The sequence below is a fragment of the Parathielavia appendiculata genome, assembly GCF_033297405.1.
Source record: "Parathielavia appendiculata strain CBS 731.68 unplaced genomic scaffold N657scaffold_10, whole genome shotgun sequence".
NCBI classification, from domain to species: domain Eukaryota; kingdom Fungi; phylum Ascomycota; class Sordariomycetes; order Sordariales; family Chaetomiaceae; genus Parathielavia; species Parathielavia appendiculata.
In genome coordinates, this window is record NW_026944229.1 from 375875 (window position 1) to 394936 (window position 19062).

General features: G+C 58.1%; 7 protein-coding genes across 7 annotated transcripts; 4 read left to right on the plus strand and 3 right to left on the minus strand.

Moving 5' to 3' along the window:
* Positions 1-317: 317 nt before the first annotated feature.
* On the plus strand, positions 318-1666 carry N657DRAFT_635349 (uncharacterized protein; the record flags this gene model as incomplete). The annotated part of the gene is made up of 5 exons (XM_062791339.1): positions 318-430; positions 562-778; positions 842-967; positions 1120-1304; positions 1384-1666. 5 exons carry the CDS (start codon positions 318-320, stop codon positions 1664-1666), a joined length of 924 nt encoding a protein of 307 aa, XP_062645654.1.
* Positions 1667-2859: 1193 nt separating this feature from the next.
* N657DRAFT_665151 (acetyl-CoA synthetase-like protein) lies at positions 2860-5436 on the minus strand. Its single transcript, XM_062795278.1, has 3 exons — positions 4242-5436; positions 3327-4135; positions 2860-3256 (listed from the first exon to the last, which is right to left on the minus strand). Exons 1-3 carry the CDS (start codon positions 4951-4953, stop codon positions 2969-2971), a joined length of 1809 nt encoding a protein of 602 aa, XP_062645655.1. The 5' UTR covers positions 4954-5436; the 3' UTR covers positions 2860-2968.
* A 358-nt stretch (positions 5437-5794) lies between these two features.
* On the plus strand, positions 5795-6479 carry N657DRAFT_647370 (uncharacterized protein). Its single transcript, XM_062793295.1, has one exon. It carries the CDS (start codon positions 5885-5887, stop codon positions 6176-6178), a length of 294 nt encoding a protein of 97 aa, XP_062645656.1. The 5' UTR covers positions 5795-5884; the 3' UTR covers positions 6179-6479.
* A 249-nt stretch (positions 6480-6728) lies between these two features.
* Positions 6729-7650, minus strand: N657DRAFT_691850 (uncharacterized protein; the record flags this gene model as incomplete). Its single annotated transcript, XM_062797126.1, has 4 exons — positions 6729-7010; positions 7076-7174; positions 7238-7549; positions 7609-7650. 4 exons carry the CDS (start codon positions 7648-7650, stop codon positions 6729-6731), a joined length of 735 nt encoding a protein of 244 aa, XP_062645657.1.
* A 616-nt stretch (positions 7651-8266) lies between these two features.
* Positions 8267-15581, plus strand: N657DRAFT_622349 (polyketide synthase; the record flags this gene model as incomplete). The annotated part of the gene is made up of 7 exons (XM_062790648.1): positions 8267-8892; positions 8964-9138; positions 9201-9589; positions 9656-10005; positions 10095-10168; positions 10226-12773; positions 12828-15581. Exons 1-7 carry the CDS (start codon positions 8583-8585, stop codon positions 15579-15581), a joined length of 6600 nt encoding a protein of 2199 aa, XP_062645658.1. The 5' UTR covers positions 8267-8582.
* Positions 15582-15876: 295 nt separating this feature from the next.
* N657DRAFT_100332 (uncharacterized protein) lies at positions 15877-16478 on the plus strand. The gene has a single exon (XM_062785718.1). The coding sequence runs from the start codon at positions 16040-16042 to the stop codon at positions 16358-16360; it is 321 nt and encodes a 106-aa protein (XP_062645659.1). The 5' UTR covers positions 15877-16039; the 3' UTR covers positions 16361-16478.
* Positions 16479-16925: 447 nt separating this feature from the next.
* On the minus strand, positions 16926-18495 carry N657DRAFT_665155 (SET domain-containing protein). The gene is made up of 4 exons (XM_062795279.1): positions 17881-18495; positions 17785-17810; positions 17634-17722; positions 16926-17464 (listed from the first exon to the last, which is right to left on the minus strand). Exons 1-4 carry the CDS (start codon positions 18436-18438, stop codon positions 17070-17072), a joined length of 1068 nt encoding a protein of 355 aa, XP_062645660.1. The 5' UTR covers positions 18439-18495; the 3' UTR covers positions 16926-17069.
* Between the last annotated feature and the right edge of the window lie 567 nt (positions 18496-19062).

Here is a 19062-nt window from a genome sequence, read left to right on the forward strand (position 1 = left end):
CCAGCGAGGACGTTTCAAAAGCAACATGCACCCTTCTCTTCCGTCTTCGCTTTTCTACCAAACCTCCCAGCTCGCCAATCTTCCCTGCCCTCCGGCTCGCTCTCACCGCATCTCATTAGCTGGAGAAACCAGTGCGCAAATTAACAGCAGAGACGCATGCCAAAGACAAAGAGTCTGAAATAAGGGCAAGGGGTGCACGCACTGACGACACCTTGAAGCAGGGCAGCAAAGGTATATTTCATTATTGAACACAAAGGTCATTGCTAAGAGTACTAACCCTAGCTCACTCAAAGTCAGCCCTTTCTTCTTTTCCCAGCATGGCGGGACCAAAGAAAGGAGAGCGCCCAGACATGGATGCCAAAAAAGAGATGGACCGCGTGCAGCACAAGGCCAACACGCTTCCCCATCTCGCCGAGGGCACTCTCGGGACGTGTGCTCTCACATCGACAGGACGTGCAGCCGAATGTGGCTCCTTCAAAGCGGTTACGGCAGCAAATGCGCGACATGGACACGACGGGGTAATCTGTTGGTCCAGCTGTACACCCGTTATCTCTCTGACAGGGTGATTGCGACGGAAAAGAACCAGGCTTCGGATGGCCAGGGTGCTAGGAGCTGGGAGATTCTCCTCCCCAACCTTGTGACGTCTGTCTCGCGCGGCGAGGCAGCTGCAGACGGTGGCCCCGTGACCAAGATCAAGTACTTCAAGCCTTGCGAGAGGGATGACCGGCACAGTGCCACCTTCTGCCAGGCGCCCACCGAGAGCTTCTCATGTGAGCGTGTACGTGCCCCTGACATTGGCGCCAGATTGCACCCCCGTTCGCGGCGTCGCTTTATTGGCAAGTGCGCCGACAGCAGGTTAGGGCCGGGCGAGTGCTCTCGCACCATGCTTGTCTTTGCCGCGGGAGTGTGCACGCGTGAGGGCGTACAACCTCACGGCGGCATCGGCATCGTGACCAAGGACACGGTAGTGAGTGACTTTCTCCATATCATTATTTGCGTGTGACAGGAGTCATCCACTGTCATTGAGTGATGAGTCTGCTTTGCTCCCAACCCTTCCCAAAAGCAACAAAAGACCAGGAAAACCACAAAAGCCCAGGAAATATCGCTGACCTGTGGCAGCACTTCCACGAAGCCAAAGTCCAGGAGCGCCTCCTAGCCGCCGCGGACAGGCTGTACGCTAACCCGAACAAGAAGCCCACCGACGAGATGCGCAAGATGGACATTTTCCAGTCGGGCCTCGACAAGCCCGCTCGCGGCCATAGCCGCGAACTTGTACCCGGCGGGAACGGAGAACTCGCCTGCCTGTATGCCTCCGTACTCTCTTCTTGGGGGATTATACGCCTTCTCACTGGAGCGCCGCGGACTTGACGTCAATCCGGACAGGTTTGGCGTCGTCGAGTCGCGGTATCAGCCATCGTGGAAGACGGTAGGCGACAAAACCATCAACGAGGAGCTCTATGGCACGTGGCTCAAGCCGCATGCCACGGTGGAGGCGGGCCGGAAGATGATGTCGATGGAAGTCGGCGGCGAGGCAACGGTCGCGGCTGGGGCAAAGGAGGTGGCCGAGGAGGTGGGGAAGACGGCGGGCGAGAAGAAAGTAGCCAAGGGCGAGGACGACGATGAACAGACCTGCGAGGCAGATATAACTTCGGACTCCCGTGGTTGAGGTTAGCAAGCAAAGCGACATTTTGCCGACAACCGCCCGACCACCATAGGGCAGGCAGGCGAGCCTGCCGCTCAAAAGAAACGGGCACTGCCCCAGCCAGTGAAACCATCAAGCCCACCCTCAAATCAACAGCAGCACCACCCCTGCTTCAACCGCCAGTGCCAGTCTTGCCACCAAGGGCTACAAGCTCATCACCGCTGTATCAACCACGCAGGCAGGCCAGATCCCTACCAGCACCCCCACTTTCAGCCAATACAAGGCGCCCACCGACTCAACGACCCCGACGGGAAAGAACAACAACAACGCTTAGGGCGCTCTCCTCGCCGCCGCCCAGTTCACAGCCTTCGACTCTGGCCCTGCACGCGGCTGATCATCGCCACGCAGTCTGACCACCCAATCGACATGGCAACCCACCGACTGCGATCCCTCCTCGAGCGCAGAGGCGGCCGCCCGCCCTTCCGCAGCGCCCCGGGCAACCCGGTCGAGGACGAAGACATCTGGTGAAAGCTTTTGCGGGCGCCGTGAAAGATCTTGCTTATCAGGGCGTTGAGGTGGCGGTTATGATGTGTAAAGAGCATGAGGGGGTTTATCTGTCTCTTGGGGAGTGGAGTCCTAAAGAAGGGGAGAAGTTTCTCTATGGAATGACGCAGACTGTGAATGGTGCGCAGGATGCGGTTGTCAGGGAGGTGTCAGATGGAGATTAAGAATGGGGTGAGGAAGAAGAAGAAGGAGATGAAGAAGAAGGAGATGAAGAAGAAAAAGAAGAAGGTGGATGAGGTAGAGCGGTGGATGGGCATGTTTGTGTAAATTTCTCGTTTCGGTCGGAGAAGATGGCTGGATGCCTGGACTTCTGATCGTGCTCTCATCTACCTTAGTTTTGATGGCAAACCCCGAGGAAAACCCATCTTTGACGCAGGCCGAGGCGGTCTCCGCACACAAAAGGGTCGCTTAGGGCTTGGAGATGGCACTGAACATAACAAGTATGGTCCAGTCCGTATGCGGAGTAGATAGACATGTTGGGAACAACGTGTGTGTACCTCGCATGAGAAAGCCTGCTAAGCGCGGCTAGAGACGGCAGCACACGTTGAGGTTGGTGGTATCCGCGGAGGAAATCATGTGAGGGTCATGAGAGAATGGGGTCATCCTGGATGCGGGATAGACAGGGTCAATCGGGTATATAGGATGCTTAGAGACTAGTGAGAACCCAGGAGACGCTACCTATCATGGGAACCATCCTGGAGCTCTGATATGGGAAATACCGGACAACCCCCAGTTCTTAAAAGAGTCGTTCTTCATAAAGCCTCAGGTAGACTTGCCAAGCGCGTAGGCAGTAAACTCCTGCTTCTCCAGCCACTGCAATGCTACGCGTTGCAGAGCCTTCTTGGAGACCTTGCCTGTCTCCGCTGTTCTTGGCCAGCCCTCCATTCCAAGCTGTTCGAGGCTCGAGATGCCGGCAAGGCCGTAGATAGTACCCATTGCGTTGACACAGTGTTCTGCAATATCGGCCTCGGTGACGCCTTCGGGAAGCCGTTCCAGGATGGCAAAAGGCACATCGTTGAGCATGGTAGTCGAGATCCCGACGACTTGTGCCTGGTATACATGCCGTTAGCATTTCTACTTGATTCCCATCGTCTGCACCTTCTGGATAACCGTTACTGACCTGAACCCCAAACCGTGTACTGATGGAGGACTCAAGCGCAAACGGATGGAACACGCCATGCTCCTCGCCCGCGATACTCCTAACGCGGTCTTTAAGCCGGCCCACGACGTACCAGTACCCTTCTTCATCGACCATCGCAATATCACCCGTCCTAAACCACCGCCCAGCCTCGTCCTCGTAGAACCGATCGGCCTCGACTCCACCCCAATACCGCTCAATAAACACGTCCCCGCCGGCATGCAACTCGCCTTGCCGGCCGCGCTCGACGACCTCGCCGTTCTTGTCTACTATCCGCGCCCGAAACCCAGGTAGCAACGCCCCCGACGAGACAATCCCCTGATAGCTCGGCAAGGGGCTCGGAGCCCCCTCAGGCCAACCAAACAGCGTTCCTCCCTCCGTCATGCCATACCCCGGAATAACCACGGCATTTTCAAACATCTTTTGCACCTCGGCCAAAAAGCCCTCGGTAACAATCTCCCCGATGACCGTTACCAACCGCACCGACCGGAACCTCTCCGGCTTGGCTTCCCCATGCTGGAGTAGCATACTCGCGTAATACCGCACCATCACAGCCCAGGTGACGCGGCACGTCTCGATGGCGCGGATCACGTCGGCGCATGAGAACCAGCGGGGGCCTGCTACCACGGCAGTGCCGCCGCCGGACGCGGCGTTGTAGGGAAGCGAGATTGCCGTGGCCCCGAAGCTGCCGCTGAGGGCGATGCCGACGAGCTGGGGAGCGAGGGGGTTGCGGCTGATTGGTGCGAGAAGGGCGGCTATGGCGGAGAGGCTTTTGACGGTTTGGGGGACGCCTGTATACATGTGCCAATGTCAGTGTCTGATTCTCTTCTGGGGTGGCTGTTTAGCAACCTGGAGAGGTGCCTTAAAACCACAAAAACAGTCAGCAGTAGCACTTACACTTCATCGGCCCCGTCGTACCGCTCGTAAACAGCGCATGAGCCGGCCGATCCAGTCGATCATTCACCGCCGCCGGATCCACAGTGCTCTCGCCCTCCGTGAACTCCATGTCCGCAATCTCCGCCATACTCAACCACCCCTCCCTCTTCTCTCCCTTCAGCACACCTAGGCAAATCCCAAGAAACTGCCCTTGCTGCTTATGCTTCATCCTCATCTCATCCACAACGCCCACCCCCTCCTCATCCACCACTACCACCACCGCCGGCCCAAACGTCTCAAAATAATACCCCACCTTCTCCTCCTGCAGCAACTCCTCCGGACTCCGCGTGATGATCATCGACCGTGCCGCCGCGGCCGCCCACAGAAACAGAACCGACTCCGCACTCTGTGGAATAAAGGTCGCGATGGTCGACTCGGGCGGCACATCGTGACGCTTCAGGACGGTCGCGAGGCGGGCGGCGCCGCGGCTGAGTTGGGCGTAGGACCAGGTGAGCAGCTGGTCGGGGCCGAGGGAGGCGGGGGTTTGGATGGGCTGAGGCCCCGGATGCGGCCCGACCAGTCGAGAGAGATGGGTAGGGGGCTGTTGCATGGAGATGAGGGCGGCGCCGTTGGGGTTGGTGGAGAGGCCTGTTTGGAGGAAGGACCAGATGGAGGGGCTGAGGGGGGGTGGAGGACCGCTCAAGACTTGCGAGGGGGGTTTGGGGGCGTCCATGTTTGTTTGCTTGGGGATAGGCTAGTAAGTGGATAATGATGTTGTTGCCAGTTCAAGTGATGAGACTAGGGATTTGAGGGTATTTCAGGGACAACACTATAAGTGCAGACAGTCTCGCTCCTCGTTGATGTTCATGTTAGCCACGTCACGGGCTGTCGTGGAACGTGTTACCGACTCGGGCATGCCTTGAGGCTGATCCATTCGGACTTCGGAGTCTTTTCGTGGTATTACCTACTCAGTAGAAACTGAGACAGGTGGGTTTGGATACGGAAAGTTCATATCGCTTAGCCTGCAGCTAGGTGAGTGCGTTACACGGCGTAGTGGTTTTAGACATCGCCTTGTCCGGATCCGAGGTGCTCTTTTCCAACCGTCTCCCTTGATTTTTGTTCATCAAGCCGCGAAGGGGTATTCAAAAAAGGCTGAGATGCGAGGGTATAATGGGAATGGACATGACAAGCTCCGCTGAAGGCATGCAGAACAGGGGCTCCAAGCGTTTTCTGGATCTTCACGTCCTCCTTTGTCTTAATTGGCCGCTCTGCGTACTTACGTTCACCCAAACAAGGCCACCGAATCTCCTCGCCGATCAGCTACCAACTTAGTACCCACAGCCGCCAGGAGGGGATGCAGCAAAGTCTCACATGCCCCCACCGTTAAATAGATGCAAACTGATTGGGCATCGGGTCACCAAAACAGTGTATGTTTAAGATATAGTACTCCGTAGCATGTGTTGGAAGTCTAACAGCCACGTAGACACGGTACCACACTAATTGAAGTGCTTACAGAGGTTGATTTGCAGCTCGTGGGAGCTGCAGTATCCCATTCTGTCTGGGTTGTGGGGTGTTGCTCGGTGACCTCGGAGTCGGTGCATGTGCCAAATGGCAGATTTGGGATCTTGAAGGGGAGCGGTTGCTGTCGGAACGAAGCCGCCTTGATGGCTGCATTCAACGGACCTCGGTGGTTGATTGGTGCCAGCACCGCAACCCTTCTTCCTTACCTCAGGTACTTACTCTTCTCCCATGCCGATCAACAACAGCACAGACAATCAAGCACTTTTACCACCTTTCAATTCAACCACTGCTTTGACGGGGAACAGCTTCTTCCAGCGCATATCTCAGCGGTCATTGCCCTGCGGGTTCCAACAGTTGCAAGTATTCAAATGCGTCAACAGAGCGATGTGTTTCTGAGGAGCACGCATGGTCCCTGCGACGAGAAGCCCTTTGGGTAGGGAGCCATGTCGCCTCCGTTGACCCCCCTATTAGCTAGGACTTACCGGGCTTTGCTTCCTTACTACCGGAGAGCCAAAGACAAAAGGCGGTGAGCGGTCACTATTGTGTGGGAGGCCCTCAGATCGACGCTGGGGCTTTCCGAGACGAACATGCAGGATTGTGATCCAGACGCGGGATGCTGATCTTGCCTAATGAGATAATTATTATTATTCCTACACCGCTGTGCCCTTGGGCTTGCCGGACCTTCAACAACTTGCTATACAGGAAAACCGCGCCCTCGTGGGCCGGGTGAAAAACCCATATAATGAGATAATTAGAAATTTGAGATGTTGTATATCATCTAGCTACTAGCTGGACACGAGTGTCGTCGCCGGGCCCGTCTCAATGTTTCAGGGTGCTCTTTTGTACTCTCCATGTCTCTCGTAATTGCAGTCGTACCGATGAATTCAATACTGTACTTCGAGGAGATAGATGCCCTTCCAAAACAGACCATAATTATTGCTCGGTTACCACCCGGAGGCCAAATTCACCAGGGATTCCCCACCGATGTTATGCCTTATCTACAAGCCGCCTGATCGCATCGCAGATCAGTTCGATAGTGTCGGCATCTCGCGGGACGTTATGACTCTTCCCATGATCCAACAACTCGGCCGTGTCTTCATCACACATGTTGTACAGCGACATAGCGCCAGCAAGGTAGGGGTCATTGCAGCCCATCACATGTAGGGTGGGTATGTCAACCATGTCCTCCGTCTCGCCCGCCAGGAGCACGCTCGTCCCCCCGCCTTCGCATTCGCACAAGGGAGGCCACCCCGATAGGAAGATTGCACACTTGTTGGGGAGAAGGATTAGTCGAGGTACGAATTGGCACAGCTCATGTGACTCATCTGATGTACTTTGATCCGTCTAGGCCGGCCGTCTCGCACCGCTCTTCGACCATCCTCCAGCACCAAGGTCGCGCCTATCGTCGCGCCTTCGGAGTAGGCTAGGAGACCCTGATGGGATATCAGGACTGGCACAGAACGTCTACGAGATGGTGAGAGCACATGGACACGTACCTGAATGTCTGGGTCGGCTTCCATGGTCTGAAACACGCAGTTTATCGCATCCTCGACATGGGCCCAAGGACAACGGTCTGCCTTGTTTGCAAGAAGTCTAATCGTGTCTTCATGACCCTCGCCCATTGGGAAGTTGCGCATATCTTTGTGCAGACCATCAAAGTCAATAAAGCGGTAGAGAGGGGGAAGGCCAAAGAATCGCTCAAAACCCGGGGGTGGAGTGGCCTTGTGCTGCCCCTGCGTGAAGGTGAATTGGGCAATGCCATGTTTCTCGAGTCGGGAAACGAGGGGCTGGAGCTGAATTTCAAATTTCTGAACGCAAGCAGGATTAGTTCCGCAAGAGAACCGGAAAAAAGGAAAGGATTACTCACCACGGCACTGCCAAAGGCACCTGGAAGGCAAAGGAACTTCATGATGATTTGGCCGCCGAGAAAGCTCTCGGTCTTTGCTTCGATAGAAACCACTCACACAGGACCAGTCAGTGCAGCGAAGCCCGTTCGGGTCTTCAGGTGGGATGAATAGTTATGAAACGGATTTATAAGCATCATTAAGTTCTGTCAGGCTCTGTTTTGGAGATAGATATGGTGTAAGGACTTTGCTACCGGTCGCTGTGACGGCTTCCTGCAGATCGGCGCAAGTGATTCAGCCTCCCAACAAATCACTCGAGTTTGAGCACTTGGATCATCTGCCATTGATCTGGTCCAGCCTCCTTTTAGGTACGAGTAGGCATTGCGTAATTAGTAACTCATCTCGGGAGATAACGATTGGAAGACCATGGCGGTAATATCCCACGGCGCTTGCCTTGTCACCATTTTGTCGTCGAGTTCGGTCCGAATGTCGATATTGTTGTCTCTGACTTACAAGATGGACAGACATTCACCAATGAAGATGGTGGTCAACCTTGTCTCCGTCCCCTTTGTTCGACACATACAGACATCCGCCAACGCAATTGGTGACTTATCTCGGGAGATAATGATTGGAAGACCGCGGCGGTGAATCCCACGGCGCTTGCCTCGTCACCATTTTGTCGTTGAGTTCGGTCCGAATGTTGATCTTCATGTCTCTGACTTACAAAGATGGACAGACATTCACCAATGAAGATGGTGGTCAATCTTGTCTCCATCCCCTTTGTTCGACACATACAGACATCCGCCAACGACGATGGTGTTGACAGGACCCAGTGCGAGTCAGAATGATCAATCCAAGCGCCCGCTCGACTGTTAAGAAAGACATATGATCTCGCCGTCTTCTACATGGCCGAAGCATCCGCTGTCTTTGTTTGCGTTGACTACCCTATCCTTCGTTTTCCTGGAAGTGGCATCAACGACCTGCCTGCTTACATATCATGGGGCTCGCGGAGAAATACTCGATGGACGGGCAGGAGCCCCGGCTTCCACCCATAGCCATCATTGGCATGTCATGCCGTCTTCCTGGAAACGTCTCCACCGTCGAAGACTTCTGGCAGATGATGTCGAGAGCACAGTGTGGGTGGTCGGAGATTCCCGGAGAGCGCTTCAACACCGAGGCCTATCACCATCCCAACCCAGCAAAGAAGGGGTGCTTTAACGCGAAAGGCGGGTATTTCTTGTCACAGGACCCGGCCCTTTTCGATGCACCATTCTTCAATCTGACGAGGCCAGAGGCCGAAGCCATGGGTATGTCCGGTCCAGGTGCCGCCTGGCTAGTGACCTCAGCAGCAACAAATTAATATTTCATGGTGCCACAGATCCCCAACAGAGGTTGCTGCTCGAGTCCACTTATGAGGCCCTTGAGAACGCCGGGATTCCCAAGGAGTCACTGATTGGCCGAAAGGTGGGCGTCTTCGTGGGAGGCGCAGCATCTGATTATGGGCTCGGCACTCTCCGTGACCTTGACAACACGCCCATGTTTGATGCCACAGGGTATGCTTGATCAGAGAGCCAATACTCCAAACCTGTCGTCCCTTGGCTAACATGAGGTGCAGAAACCACCAATCTATCCTAGCTGGGAGAATTTCGCATTTCTTTGACCTCCGAGGACCCAGCGTCTCCGTGGACACGGCTTGTTCATCCAGCCTTCACGCTCTGCATCAAGCCGTCCAGAGCATCCGCAACGGCGAGTCAGAGCAGGCAATCGTGGCATCATGTCACCTCAACCTGCAGCCTGGCAACTGGGTCTCCATGAGCTTGAGCCGCCTGTTCTCCGACGAAGGCCGCACCTACAGCTTTGACAGCCGCGCCAAGTCAGGCTTCGCGCGTGGAGAAGGGGCCGGGTGCTTGATCCTCAAGCCGCTGGAGCAGGCCATCCAGGATAACGACAGCGTTCGATCCGTGATTGTAAACACGGGGACGAACCAGGACGGGAGGACGATTGGTTAGTCACTTAGCTACGCGTATAGGTCGCCCTTATCCTTGTCACGCTAATGCTGTCGACCCTTAGGCTTGACGTCACCCAACCGCGAGGCACAGGAACAGCTGATGTGCGAGGTGTATACCCGTGCTGGCATCGATCCGGAAGACGCCGGCTTCGTCGAGGCCCATGGCACAGGCACCAAAGTGGGAGACCCCATCGAGGCGACCGCCATCTACAACGTCTTTGGGAAAGGCCGGACACCCAAACAGCCCTTGTACCTTGGTTCGGTGAAGAGCAATATCGGCCACCTCGAAAGTGCCAGCGGCATTATTTCGGTCATCAAGAGTAGCCTCATGCTCGAGAAGGGATTCATTCTACCCAACATCAATTTCGAGACTCCCAACGAGCAGATCCCGATGGCGAAGTGGAATATCAAGGTCAGTATACTCGATCTCACACAGACGGCAGCTCCATGTCCGACCTCGGAATCGGGTAGGGTTACTGACACGGCTTCGACCTGCTTTAGGTGCCAACGAGCCAGAGGCCGTGGCCGATGAAGAAGAAATACATCAGCTGCAATAACTTCGGGTTCGGCGGGTCGTAGGTCTACTCCTCGACCCCTCGCCGATCACAAAGCGACCACTAACTCATTCGCAGCAATGCCCACTGCGTCCTAGCGAGGCCGACCCGTCTGCTTGTCAAGCCCCAGAGCGTCGAGGCGGCGGACGACGCTGCGCAGCGGCAAAGGCTCTTCGTTGTCTCTGCGAACGACGAGGCAGCGGCTACCAAGTCGATGAACCAGCTCATCATCTTCATCGAGCAGCACCCGGAAGTCTACCAGCAGAGACTCATCTGCGACGTCGCATACACGCTCGGCCAGCGACGATCCCACCTCCCGTGGCGTATCGGCGTCGTGGCATCGTCCTTGGGCGACCTCGCTAAGAGCCTCAGCGCAGGCGATGTCAAGCCGAGCCGCGCGTCGGTGCCGCCGAGCGTGGCCTTCGTGTACACGGGTCAAGGCGCGCAGTGGCACGCTATGGGACGCGAGCTTAACAAGTCACACCCCGTATTCGCCAATGTCCTGCAAGCCGCGGACGCTTGCCTGCGGGAGCTTGGCGCCGACTTCTCCCTCGTTAATGAGCTGGACAAGGCCAAGGACGCAAGCCGCGTGAGTCAAGTCCATATCAGCCAGCCGGCGTGCACCGCGGTGCAGCTGGCGCTGACTGCGCTGTTGAGGTCATGGGGCATACGTCCCGTGTCCGTGACGGGCCACTCGAGCGGAGAGATTGCGGCGGCCTATGCAGCCGGTGCGCTATCTCTAGAGACCGCCATGGCCGTTGCCTACTTCCGCGGCCAAGCTGTCCTGCGCCTACGCGAGAAGCACGCGGACCTCCGAGGCGCCATGCTGGCCGTCGGTACCGGCGCGGACGAGATTGCGCCGACGGTCAAGCTGCTGCAGACCGGCACGGCCGTCGTTGCCTGCGAGAACTCGCCGCGCTCCGTCACCGTCTCGGGCGACGAGTCAGCCGTCGAGGAGCTCGCTGCTCAAGCGGAGCGCATGCGGCTCTTCCACCGCAAGCTCCGCGTCGACGTCGCGTATCACTCGCCGCACATGAAGCTCGTGGCCGGACAGTACCGGGATTTTATCCAGGACGCTAGGTCAGTCGCTGGAGAGGGCGTGAGATTCTTCTCGTCCTTGCATGGCCGCGAAGTGCGGGACGTCACCACCCTCAACGCCTCTTATTGGGTCGACAACCTTGTCTGCCCCGTCCGTTTCTCGACGGCCTTGCGCGAACTCTGCTCCGCGGCGGAGGCACCGGACGTCATTGTCGAGGTTGGACCCCACGCCGCACTCGAAGGTCCCATCAAGCAGACCCTCCAGGCCATGTCCGACCTCCCTTCCCCTCCTCGATACCTTCCCACCCTTGTCCGCGACAAAGACGCCACGACGACAATGCTCAACCTGGCAGCAAGCCTGTACACGGCGGGCCAACCGCTGGAGTTTGCCGCGATCAACGGCGAGGACACCCAGCCGACCCGCCCGTCCCTCGTCACCGACATGGCCCCGTACCCCTGGTCCCGCCAGCGCTACTGGTCCGAGTCGCGCCTGTCCAGGCAGCACCGGCTCAAGCCCTTCCCACGCCACGACCTCCTGGGCACGCTGACAGACTCGTCCAACCACGACATCTGCCCGACCTGGCGCAACGTGCTCCGCCTCGACGATGTCCCCTGGCTGTCCGACCACCAGATGATGGGCCTGACGACCTTCCCGCTCGCCGGCTACGTTAGCATGGCCGTCGAGGCGGCCACCCAGCGCGCCACGCTCCGCGGCCTAACGCTAGCCGCTGCCAAGCAGCGTTTTGTTCTGAGGGAGGTGCAGGCCATACGCCCGCTACTGCTGTGCGACGGTGGAGAGTACGAGCTGGTGACGTCTGTGGCCGCGTACGCCGAGGGCACGCGGTCGTACTCGGATAAGTGGGACGAATTCCGGATTTGCTCGTGGGAAGAGGGCAAGGGGTGGACGGAGCACTGCCGCGGCTTGATTGGCGTGCGCGGAGGAGAGGGCAACGGGCGAGGCGTAGGCGCGGCGTCGGCATCGAGAGCATCGCGGAAATTTTGCCACGCCGGGGAACTGTGCGGGGACGGGATCGCGCCGGATCTCTTCTACCAAGAGCTGGAGCAAAAGGGCGCTATCTACGGGCCCGCGTTTCGCGGGCTGCGCGACATCCGGCGGGGTGCGGACCGCGCGGTGGGTGTTGTGGATGTTGCCGACACCACGTCGACTATGCCGTTGGCGCACCAGTCGCCGTACCTCGTGCACCCGACCCTTCTGGACCAGGTTATTCAGCTTTCTCTCCCCCTCCTCGGCGCTGGGCGAGGTGGCATGAAGACGCTGTATATGCCAAGCGCAATCAGGGAGCTGCACATCGGGACGGGGGTGCCTCGGCAAGTCGGCCAGTCTCTCCGCGTCGCTGGTGGCGGTCCCGTGGCGGCGCTGGATAGGCCGCGCCCAACCGACTTCACGTTACACGCCTTTCCCTCGCCTGATGGGGAAGCGGCGCTGAGTATCGTCGGTCTCCGGATGAATCCAGTCAGGAACGAAGCGGCTAGCAACGATGCTCCACGGGAGCTGTGCTTCCGGCTGGATTGGGAGCCGGCACCCGAGAAAACAAGTGCCGAAGATGAACGCACCGAGGTCATCGGGGTCCAGGGAACCCTGCCCAGCGGAATCGACGGCGTGAACGGCCACCACGAAGAGAGCGACCTGAATCCCATTCTGCTGCCTGCTATATCCATCATCACGGATAGACCGGCGGTAGATGATCTCGTGCGCGCCTTGTCCTCCGCCCTTCTGACGCGCACCGGCCAGCGACCGTCGTTCGTAGCTCTCTCCAGCTTGGGTGAGATGAAGGACAACGCCTACGTCGTGCTGAGCGAGCTCGACCGACCTCTCCTTCCCGATCTGACACCTGAAGCCCTGAGCAGTGTACAGACCCTCCTGCTCCGCTCGGCGGGAACGCTGTGGGTCACATCGGGTGCATATAAATCCTGCACCAACCCGACCGCGAACATGGTCTCCGGTCTCCTCCGGACCGTCCGCTCCGAGACGGCAGCGAAGGCAGCTACACTAGACCTTGACCCCGACTCCACGCTGTCAGACACGTCACGCGCCGAGCTGATATTGCAGGTCCTTGAACGCGTCTTCCGCCCCGGAGACGGCAACGACGACGTCACAACAGACATGGAATACGCCGAGCAAGCCGGCAGCCTCGTCGTGCCGCGCATCGTCACTGACGACGCGGTCAACGAACACATCCATCGAGAGCTGTACCCCTCTGGGCCGCGCCTCCAACCCCTGGATGCCCGAGCGCCCCGTCTTCTCCAGCTCGACATCGGGACGGTCGGCGCTCTGGATACGCTCTACTTTGACGACGCCCCCAACGACCGCCCGCTCGGCGAACACGAGATCGAAATCCGCGTCGCGGCGACCGGGATGAACTTCAAGGACGTCGTCATCGCCATGGGCCAGCTGCCGCACCCGGGGTACCTGGGGGTCGAGTGTGCCGGTGTTGTCTCGCGCGTCGGCAAGGCCGTCTCGCACCTGGCCTACGGCGACCGGGTGTGCGCCATGACGGAGGGCGCCTACAGCACATTTGCGCGGTGTGCCGCCACGAGCGCCGTGCGGATTCCCGACGACATGGCCTTTGAGGATGCCGCGTCCATCCCGGTCGTGTACGGCACCGCGTACTACGGGCTGGTGGAGCTCGCGAGGCTGACCGCCGGCGAGAGGGTGCTGATCCATGCTGCGGCCGGCGGTGTCGGACAGGCGGCGATCCAGCTGGCGAAGATGGTGGGGGCGGAGATTTTTGCTACCGTGGGGAGCCCCGAGAAGAAGGCGCTCATCATGGAGCGATATGGCGTTCCGGAAAACCGCATTTTCTCCAGCCGGGAGACCTCATTCGGACCAGCTATACGTGAAGGGACGCGGGGTGTCGGCGTCGACGTTGTTTTCAACTCGTTGGCGGGCGAATTCCTGCGTGAGACGTGGGAGTGTATCGCGCCCTTTGGACGCTTCATCGAGATCGGTAAGCGCGACATCACGAGCAACACGCGTCTCGAGATGGCCAGGTTTGACTGCAACGTCACGTTCAGCTCGGTCGATCTGACCCTCGTCGCGGCGCAGCGGCCGGCCACCATGGCCAGGACGCTGAGCGCCGTCATGGCCCTCGTGGCGGCCAGGGTGTTACGCCCCATCCAGCCGATCACCGTGGTTGGGCTGGGCGAGGTCGAGAAGGCTTTTCGGCTGCTGCAGAGCGGAAAGACTATGGGAAAGCTGGTCGTGGTGCCAAAGCCGGGCGAAAAGCTCCGAGCGACGGATCCCAAGCCGGACGCAGCACTCTTCCACGCCGACATCACCTACATCATCGTGGGCGGCACTGGCGGCCTCGGCCGTTCTATCGCGCGGTGGATGGTGGCACAGGGGGCGAGAAACCTCGTTCTCGCCTCCCGCAGCGGAGGGGCCGACGGCGCTGTCGCCGACCTGGTCAACGACCTCCAGCAGACCGCCAAGGCAAACATCACGGTTAAGGCGTGCGACGTCGCCGACGCCCGCAGCGTCGAAAACCTGATGGCGGAGTGTCGGGAACAGCTGCCCCCAATCCGCGGTTGTGTCCACGCCGCGATGGTTCTCCGCGATGTCCTCTTCGAGAAGATGACGCATCCCGACTACTCCGAGGTCATCCGGTCCAAAGTTCTCGGCGCATGGAACATACACACCGCGCTCGCCTCGGCCCCGCTCGACTTCTTCATCGTCCTCTCCTCCGTGGCAGGCATAGTCGGCAACCGCGGCCAGGCCGCGTACGCGGCAGCCAACACCTTCCTCGACGCGCTGGCGCGCCATCGCCGGCGGCTCGGCCTGCCAGGAACCTCCCTCGCACTGACGGCTGTGCAGGACGTCGGATACCTCGCCGAGGAAGGCGCAGCGCGCCAGGCGGTGGTGGCGCAAAACCTAGGCGGGAGCTTCCTCCGCGAGGCCGAGGTGCTTGCGCTGCTGAAGGCCGCCGTACAGGGCAGGCTCGACATTGGCGGGGGCCACTGCCTTACCGGGCTTGGGCTTGCTGCCGGTAACGAGGTGCCCTACTTCGCCACGGATGCCAAGTTCCGACGCCTGAGAGACGCCGTCATGGCTTCTGTGGATGCATCGGAGCCGGGCGGCAGTCCGAGCCTGTCGATCGAGAATGCCCTCGCCCGGGCGTCGTCGTCGAAGGAAGCGGTGGGTGTCATCGTGACTGGGCTTGCGGCGAAGCTGGCTACCATCCTGATGATCCCTCCGGAGAGCATTGACCCGTCGCGTCCGGTCACGGCGTACGGCCTCGACAGCTTGAATGTAATTGAGTGGAGGAACTGGATTACGAAGACGTTGAAGGTAAATTTTCAAGTGTTGGAACTGCTGGCTGCGGGCTCGTTGACCAATCTGGCGGCGTCGATATGGAAGAAGAAGGCGGCCGTGTGATAACTGGCTCCTCGAGTGGGGTGGGCCGAAGGGGGTTCCCCACACGTTTCCCAGCTCATTTCTCAACTGCATAGTTGACTTAACGTACTTGCATAACGAGTGGCCGAGAACTGCACGTATTTGCAAAAACATTTGGATTTATGTGAGAGTCTCTCGAGCGTTATGTTTGATAGTAGCCCAAGATTTCCCGTGTCCAATTTCCGAGTCGTCCGGCGTCAAGTCTTCTCCTTTTGATTACCGGCTTAGACGGCCTCAGTCGGGTTTCCCTCCCTCTTCGTTTTCCACCGCTCCTATACAGGCGAGAAGAAGTTCCGTAATCTTGGTGCCCTGGCTACCCTCCATCCGCTTGAACTCTGCCCTCCTTTTTCACCACTCTAGCCTCGGCGGCACAGTCGCGCGCCCTCAAGGCGGATCCACCAGCGTACAAGCATAGCGACCAAGACGGAGAGACAGACGATATGGCAGACAAGTCAGATCCACCAGCCAACCCCTTTTCTGAGGAACCCCTGAAAGATCTGTGGAATCAGGGGCTGGAGGCCAACAATCGCACTGGCTTATCCGCCAGAAGGTTAAGGAGGGTGAGAGACAGCTGCCCCCTCAGGAGACTGCCCATCTCCATTTCAGAATACTCTATTGATGAGGGTTGCCGCCTCTGCTGGAGAGGAAGGATCTGGCTGCCCTTGTTTGAGCCATTGCGGACCCACGTCATCCAGGATACACATGATCCCCCCCTATCTGGTTACCGGCCGGTCTGGTTCCGGCCGTGCCAGGCCATATGACCACCCCGAAGCAAGCGAGGACAACCGGAACAGGGAGGGGATCCCCATCGCTGTCGCGCCCGGCTGCCTGGTTGACGACACCGCCGTGGCCTGATCGTCACCTCCTGGCGAGTAGGCACCGGGCTGGTGCTGGGGGTCGGGCTTGATTTTTTCAAACATTTACCTGAACTGGGACCTCCTGACTCGACAACCCCTTTCTCCTCGGGGTCAACAGCTCGATGGACAAGTCGTTGGGGTTCAGTTGTTGCGGTGGAAGGAGGAGGACAAGAGGGGCAGGAGGAGCAGTAAGTGGAGGAGTCGCCTGCAGCTCAAGGGAGCAGGTTGTGTTTGGTCTAGGATGTGATGGGTAGATATTTTTGTGCTTGGGATAGAGTTTGGGACAGGGCACATGTTCTTTTGAATTCCGTGTTCTGAGCATTGGTGCATGGCTGGCACGGTACTGATATGAGAACAGGGGCAAGGGGTAACGTTAAAGTAATATTGCATGTGTTTAGGCCACATCAGCGGACTGGCTGCGGCATCTTTGTGTTTAATTAAATTCACACTGTATTTTCTCGTCACAAAATAGATGCTAGCAGATTTGTCTTGAATGTGATGCCACATGTGCATCCGCAACATCTGTTGCATCGGTCCTCCAAACTTCCCGTCGCTTAAGCTGCGCAACTCCGGGTCGGTCTTCAACTACCCATATCCTCCCAGTCACCCCCCTTCAAACCCTCTCACCACCAGCAGCAGACCGCTCATACCCCTCCTCCTCCTTCCGCCCCTTCAAAATCCACCCCTTGCCCTTTTCCACCTCCCCAGCGGCAGCCCACAACCTACCCAAAACGTCGTAATGCCCTCCCAGATGCGGTACCAGCCCCTCAGCTTTCACAGCATCAACAACCTCGGCATACAGCTCGGCCGCCTTCTTCAGGTCTGCTGTCCCACCTATCTCGACCAGCCCCACCACTTCTTTACCCAGCGCCTCAATCTTGTTGCGTCTTGCGTCCGAGGCGGCGAGGGCATGCGGAGGGGAGGAGCAGAGGGCGCAGGTGCAGGTGAAGCCCCATTTGGCGAGGAGAATTTTGTGCCGGGCCGGGGAGGGCAGGCCGAAGGGGGAGTCTATCGGGTGTCCATTTAGCTGCTTGGGCGGTCTGGTTGCATGGGGACTTTTGGACAAAGGACAAACAACTTAAGAATGTGGGGAGAAAAGGTAGGGGGATGGAGAACGCAGACTGAAAGCTAAGGTCGGTAGATGGTAAGGAGCACCGGAGAGTAGAAAGAGACGTACAGCTGATTGTAATCTCTTTACCCGGGAGGATGTCGTGGAATGCGGTAACTGTGTTGGAGAAGGCTGTGGAGTTGAAGTGGGTGAGCGCGCTGTGTTTGGAAAAAAAGGGGTTAGTGGTCGAGTAAGGTTAGTCTTGGAAGAAGAGTCTAACCTTGGTTTGCAGGCGTGATTGATACGCTGTGAAAATGCAGTTGTCAGCCCAGCTACTCCAGACTCATGACGTGGTGCAAATAAGGGGCCGACATACAGCAATCCTTGGAAACAGCGCCATGTACTCCTTCCCAGCAATATTGACACTAAACGAATTCGTCTTCACCACATCTTCGGTGACAGGAACATTGTCCGGGTCAGAGCTGCTCCGGGCCAAGTTCAGCACCTCCTTCGCGTCCGGCAATCTCTCAATGGCCTCCTCCAACAGCTGCCGACCCTGCTCCCGCTTGACCCGGCTCGGGAACCGGGCGTCAGCCATGACAGCCGCGTAGTCCACCATAATTACCTGGCCGCGAGAGATCTTGCGTGTAGCGACAATGCCTTTGCCCTTCCCGGGGATGTCTCGGACCTGGTATGGTGGCGACTTTTCCTCTGCGGTCTCAGGCGCAGGATGGAGGGAGGAGAGCAGCTCGGCGAAGAAAGCAGCCGCAGTTGTGACATTGCCGGTGCCGTCTGTTGGAGCGTCGATGATGCTCAGGCCTCGGTTCGGGCCCTGGAAACCCGCGTTGGTGAAAACGCAGTAGCGGGTGTCCTCAGTGCAAAAGGGGCGGGACGTCCATGGGGCCCAGGGGTTGCTATTGCTCGCGGCGGTCATGCAGGTGGGATAGAGGTCGAGTCTGAAAGAGCCAGAGAGGCAGTTGGACTCAATAATCTGGTGTTGTAGTTTCTGTAGCTTCTCGCCTGCTTGTTCGGGGCGGTCTTGTGTTGCCCCTACGGACGAGATAAGCTGCGCGAAACAGAATAGAAGCGCCATCCTGAAACAAAAAACAGGCGTCGCGTACATGATGATGTCTGTCTTCAAGAACCGGACTTCGAAGTTGCGCCATCGACTTGTCCACCATCCTGAGACTGGCAGGCGTATATCTGGCCTTGGACGCAGCAACCTCAGGCCGTCCCCGGAGCCCCGCCGCCGAGGCCGAGTTGGCGTTTGGGGTTGACAAGCGCCAATGCTCTTTGGGAATTAGCCATCAAGTGTCGATCAACGATGCCACGCTTGGTACCGGTTGTCGGAAGAAACGGTTCAAGTGCCAAGGGCTGGGCGATCAGACTCGGGCTGGCCAAGAAGCGGAGGACAGCCGTATCTGGGCCGCCCTATAGAGAATTTGAACGAATTCTGCTATGCACTCCTGCCGAGATACACGTCACGAGGCATTGGACCTGCCGGAATGCTGGTTGTGTCGTGAAGGCTGTTGTCAGGTCGAGGGGGGAAATCCTGTTA

What these genes read in the sequence shown, in the direction of transcription:
- N657DRAFT_665151 (XM_062795278.1), bottom strand. Translation starts at nt 4,953, where the DNA reads ATGGACGCCCCCAAACCCCCCTCGCAAGTCTTGAGCGGTCCTCCACCC. An exon ending in TACGACGGGGCCGATGAAGT is followed by an intron (nt 4,136 to 4,241) that starts GTAAGTGCTACT and finishes ACATGTATACAG; the next exon opens with GCGTCCCCCAAACCGTCAAA. An exon ending in GTACACGGTTTGGGGTTCAG is followed by an intron (nt 3,257 to 3,326) that starts GTCAGTAACGGT and finishes CATGTATACCAG; the next exon opens with GCACAAGTCGTCGGGATCTC.
- N657DRAFT_647370 (XM_062793295.1), top strand. Translation starts at nt 5,885, where the DNA reads ATGGCTGCATTCAACGGACCTCGGTGGTTGATTGGTGCCAGCACCGCA.
- N657DRAFT_100332 (XM_062785718.1), top strand. Translation starts at nt 16,040, where the DNA reads ATGGCAGACAAGTCAGATCCACCAGCCAACCCCTTTTCTGAGGAACCC.
- N657DRAFT_665155 (XM_062795279.1), bottom strand. Translation starts at nt 18,438, where the DNA reads ATGACCGCCGCGAGCAATAGCAACCCCTGGGCCCCATGGACGTCCCGC. An exon ending in CGCTGTTTCCAAGGATTGCT is followed by an intron (nt 17,811 to 17,880) that starts GTATGTCGGCCC and finishes GCATTTTCACAG; the next exon opens with CGTATCAATCACGCCTGCAA. An exon ending in TAAAGAGATTACAATCAGCT is followed by an intron (nt 17,465 to 17,633) that starts GTACGTCTCTTT and finishes GACACCCGATAG; the next exon opens with ACTCCCCCTTCGGCCTGCCC.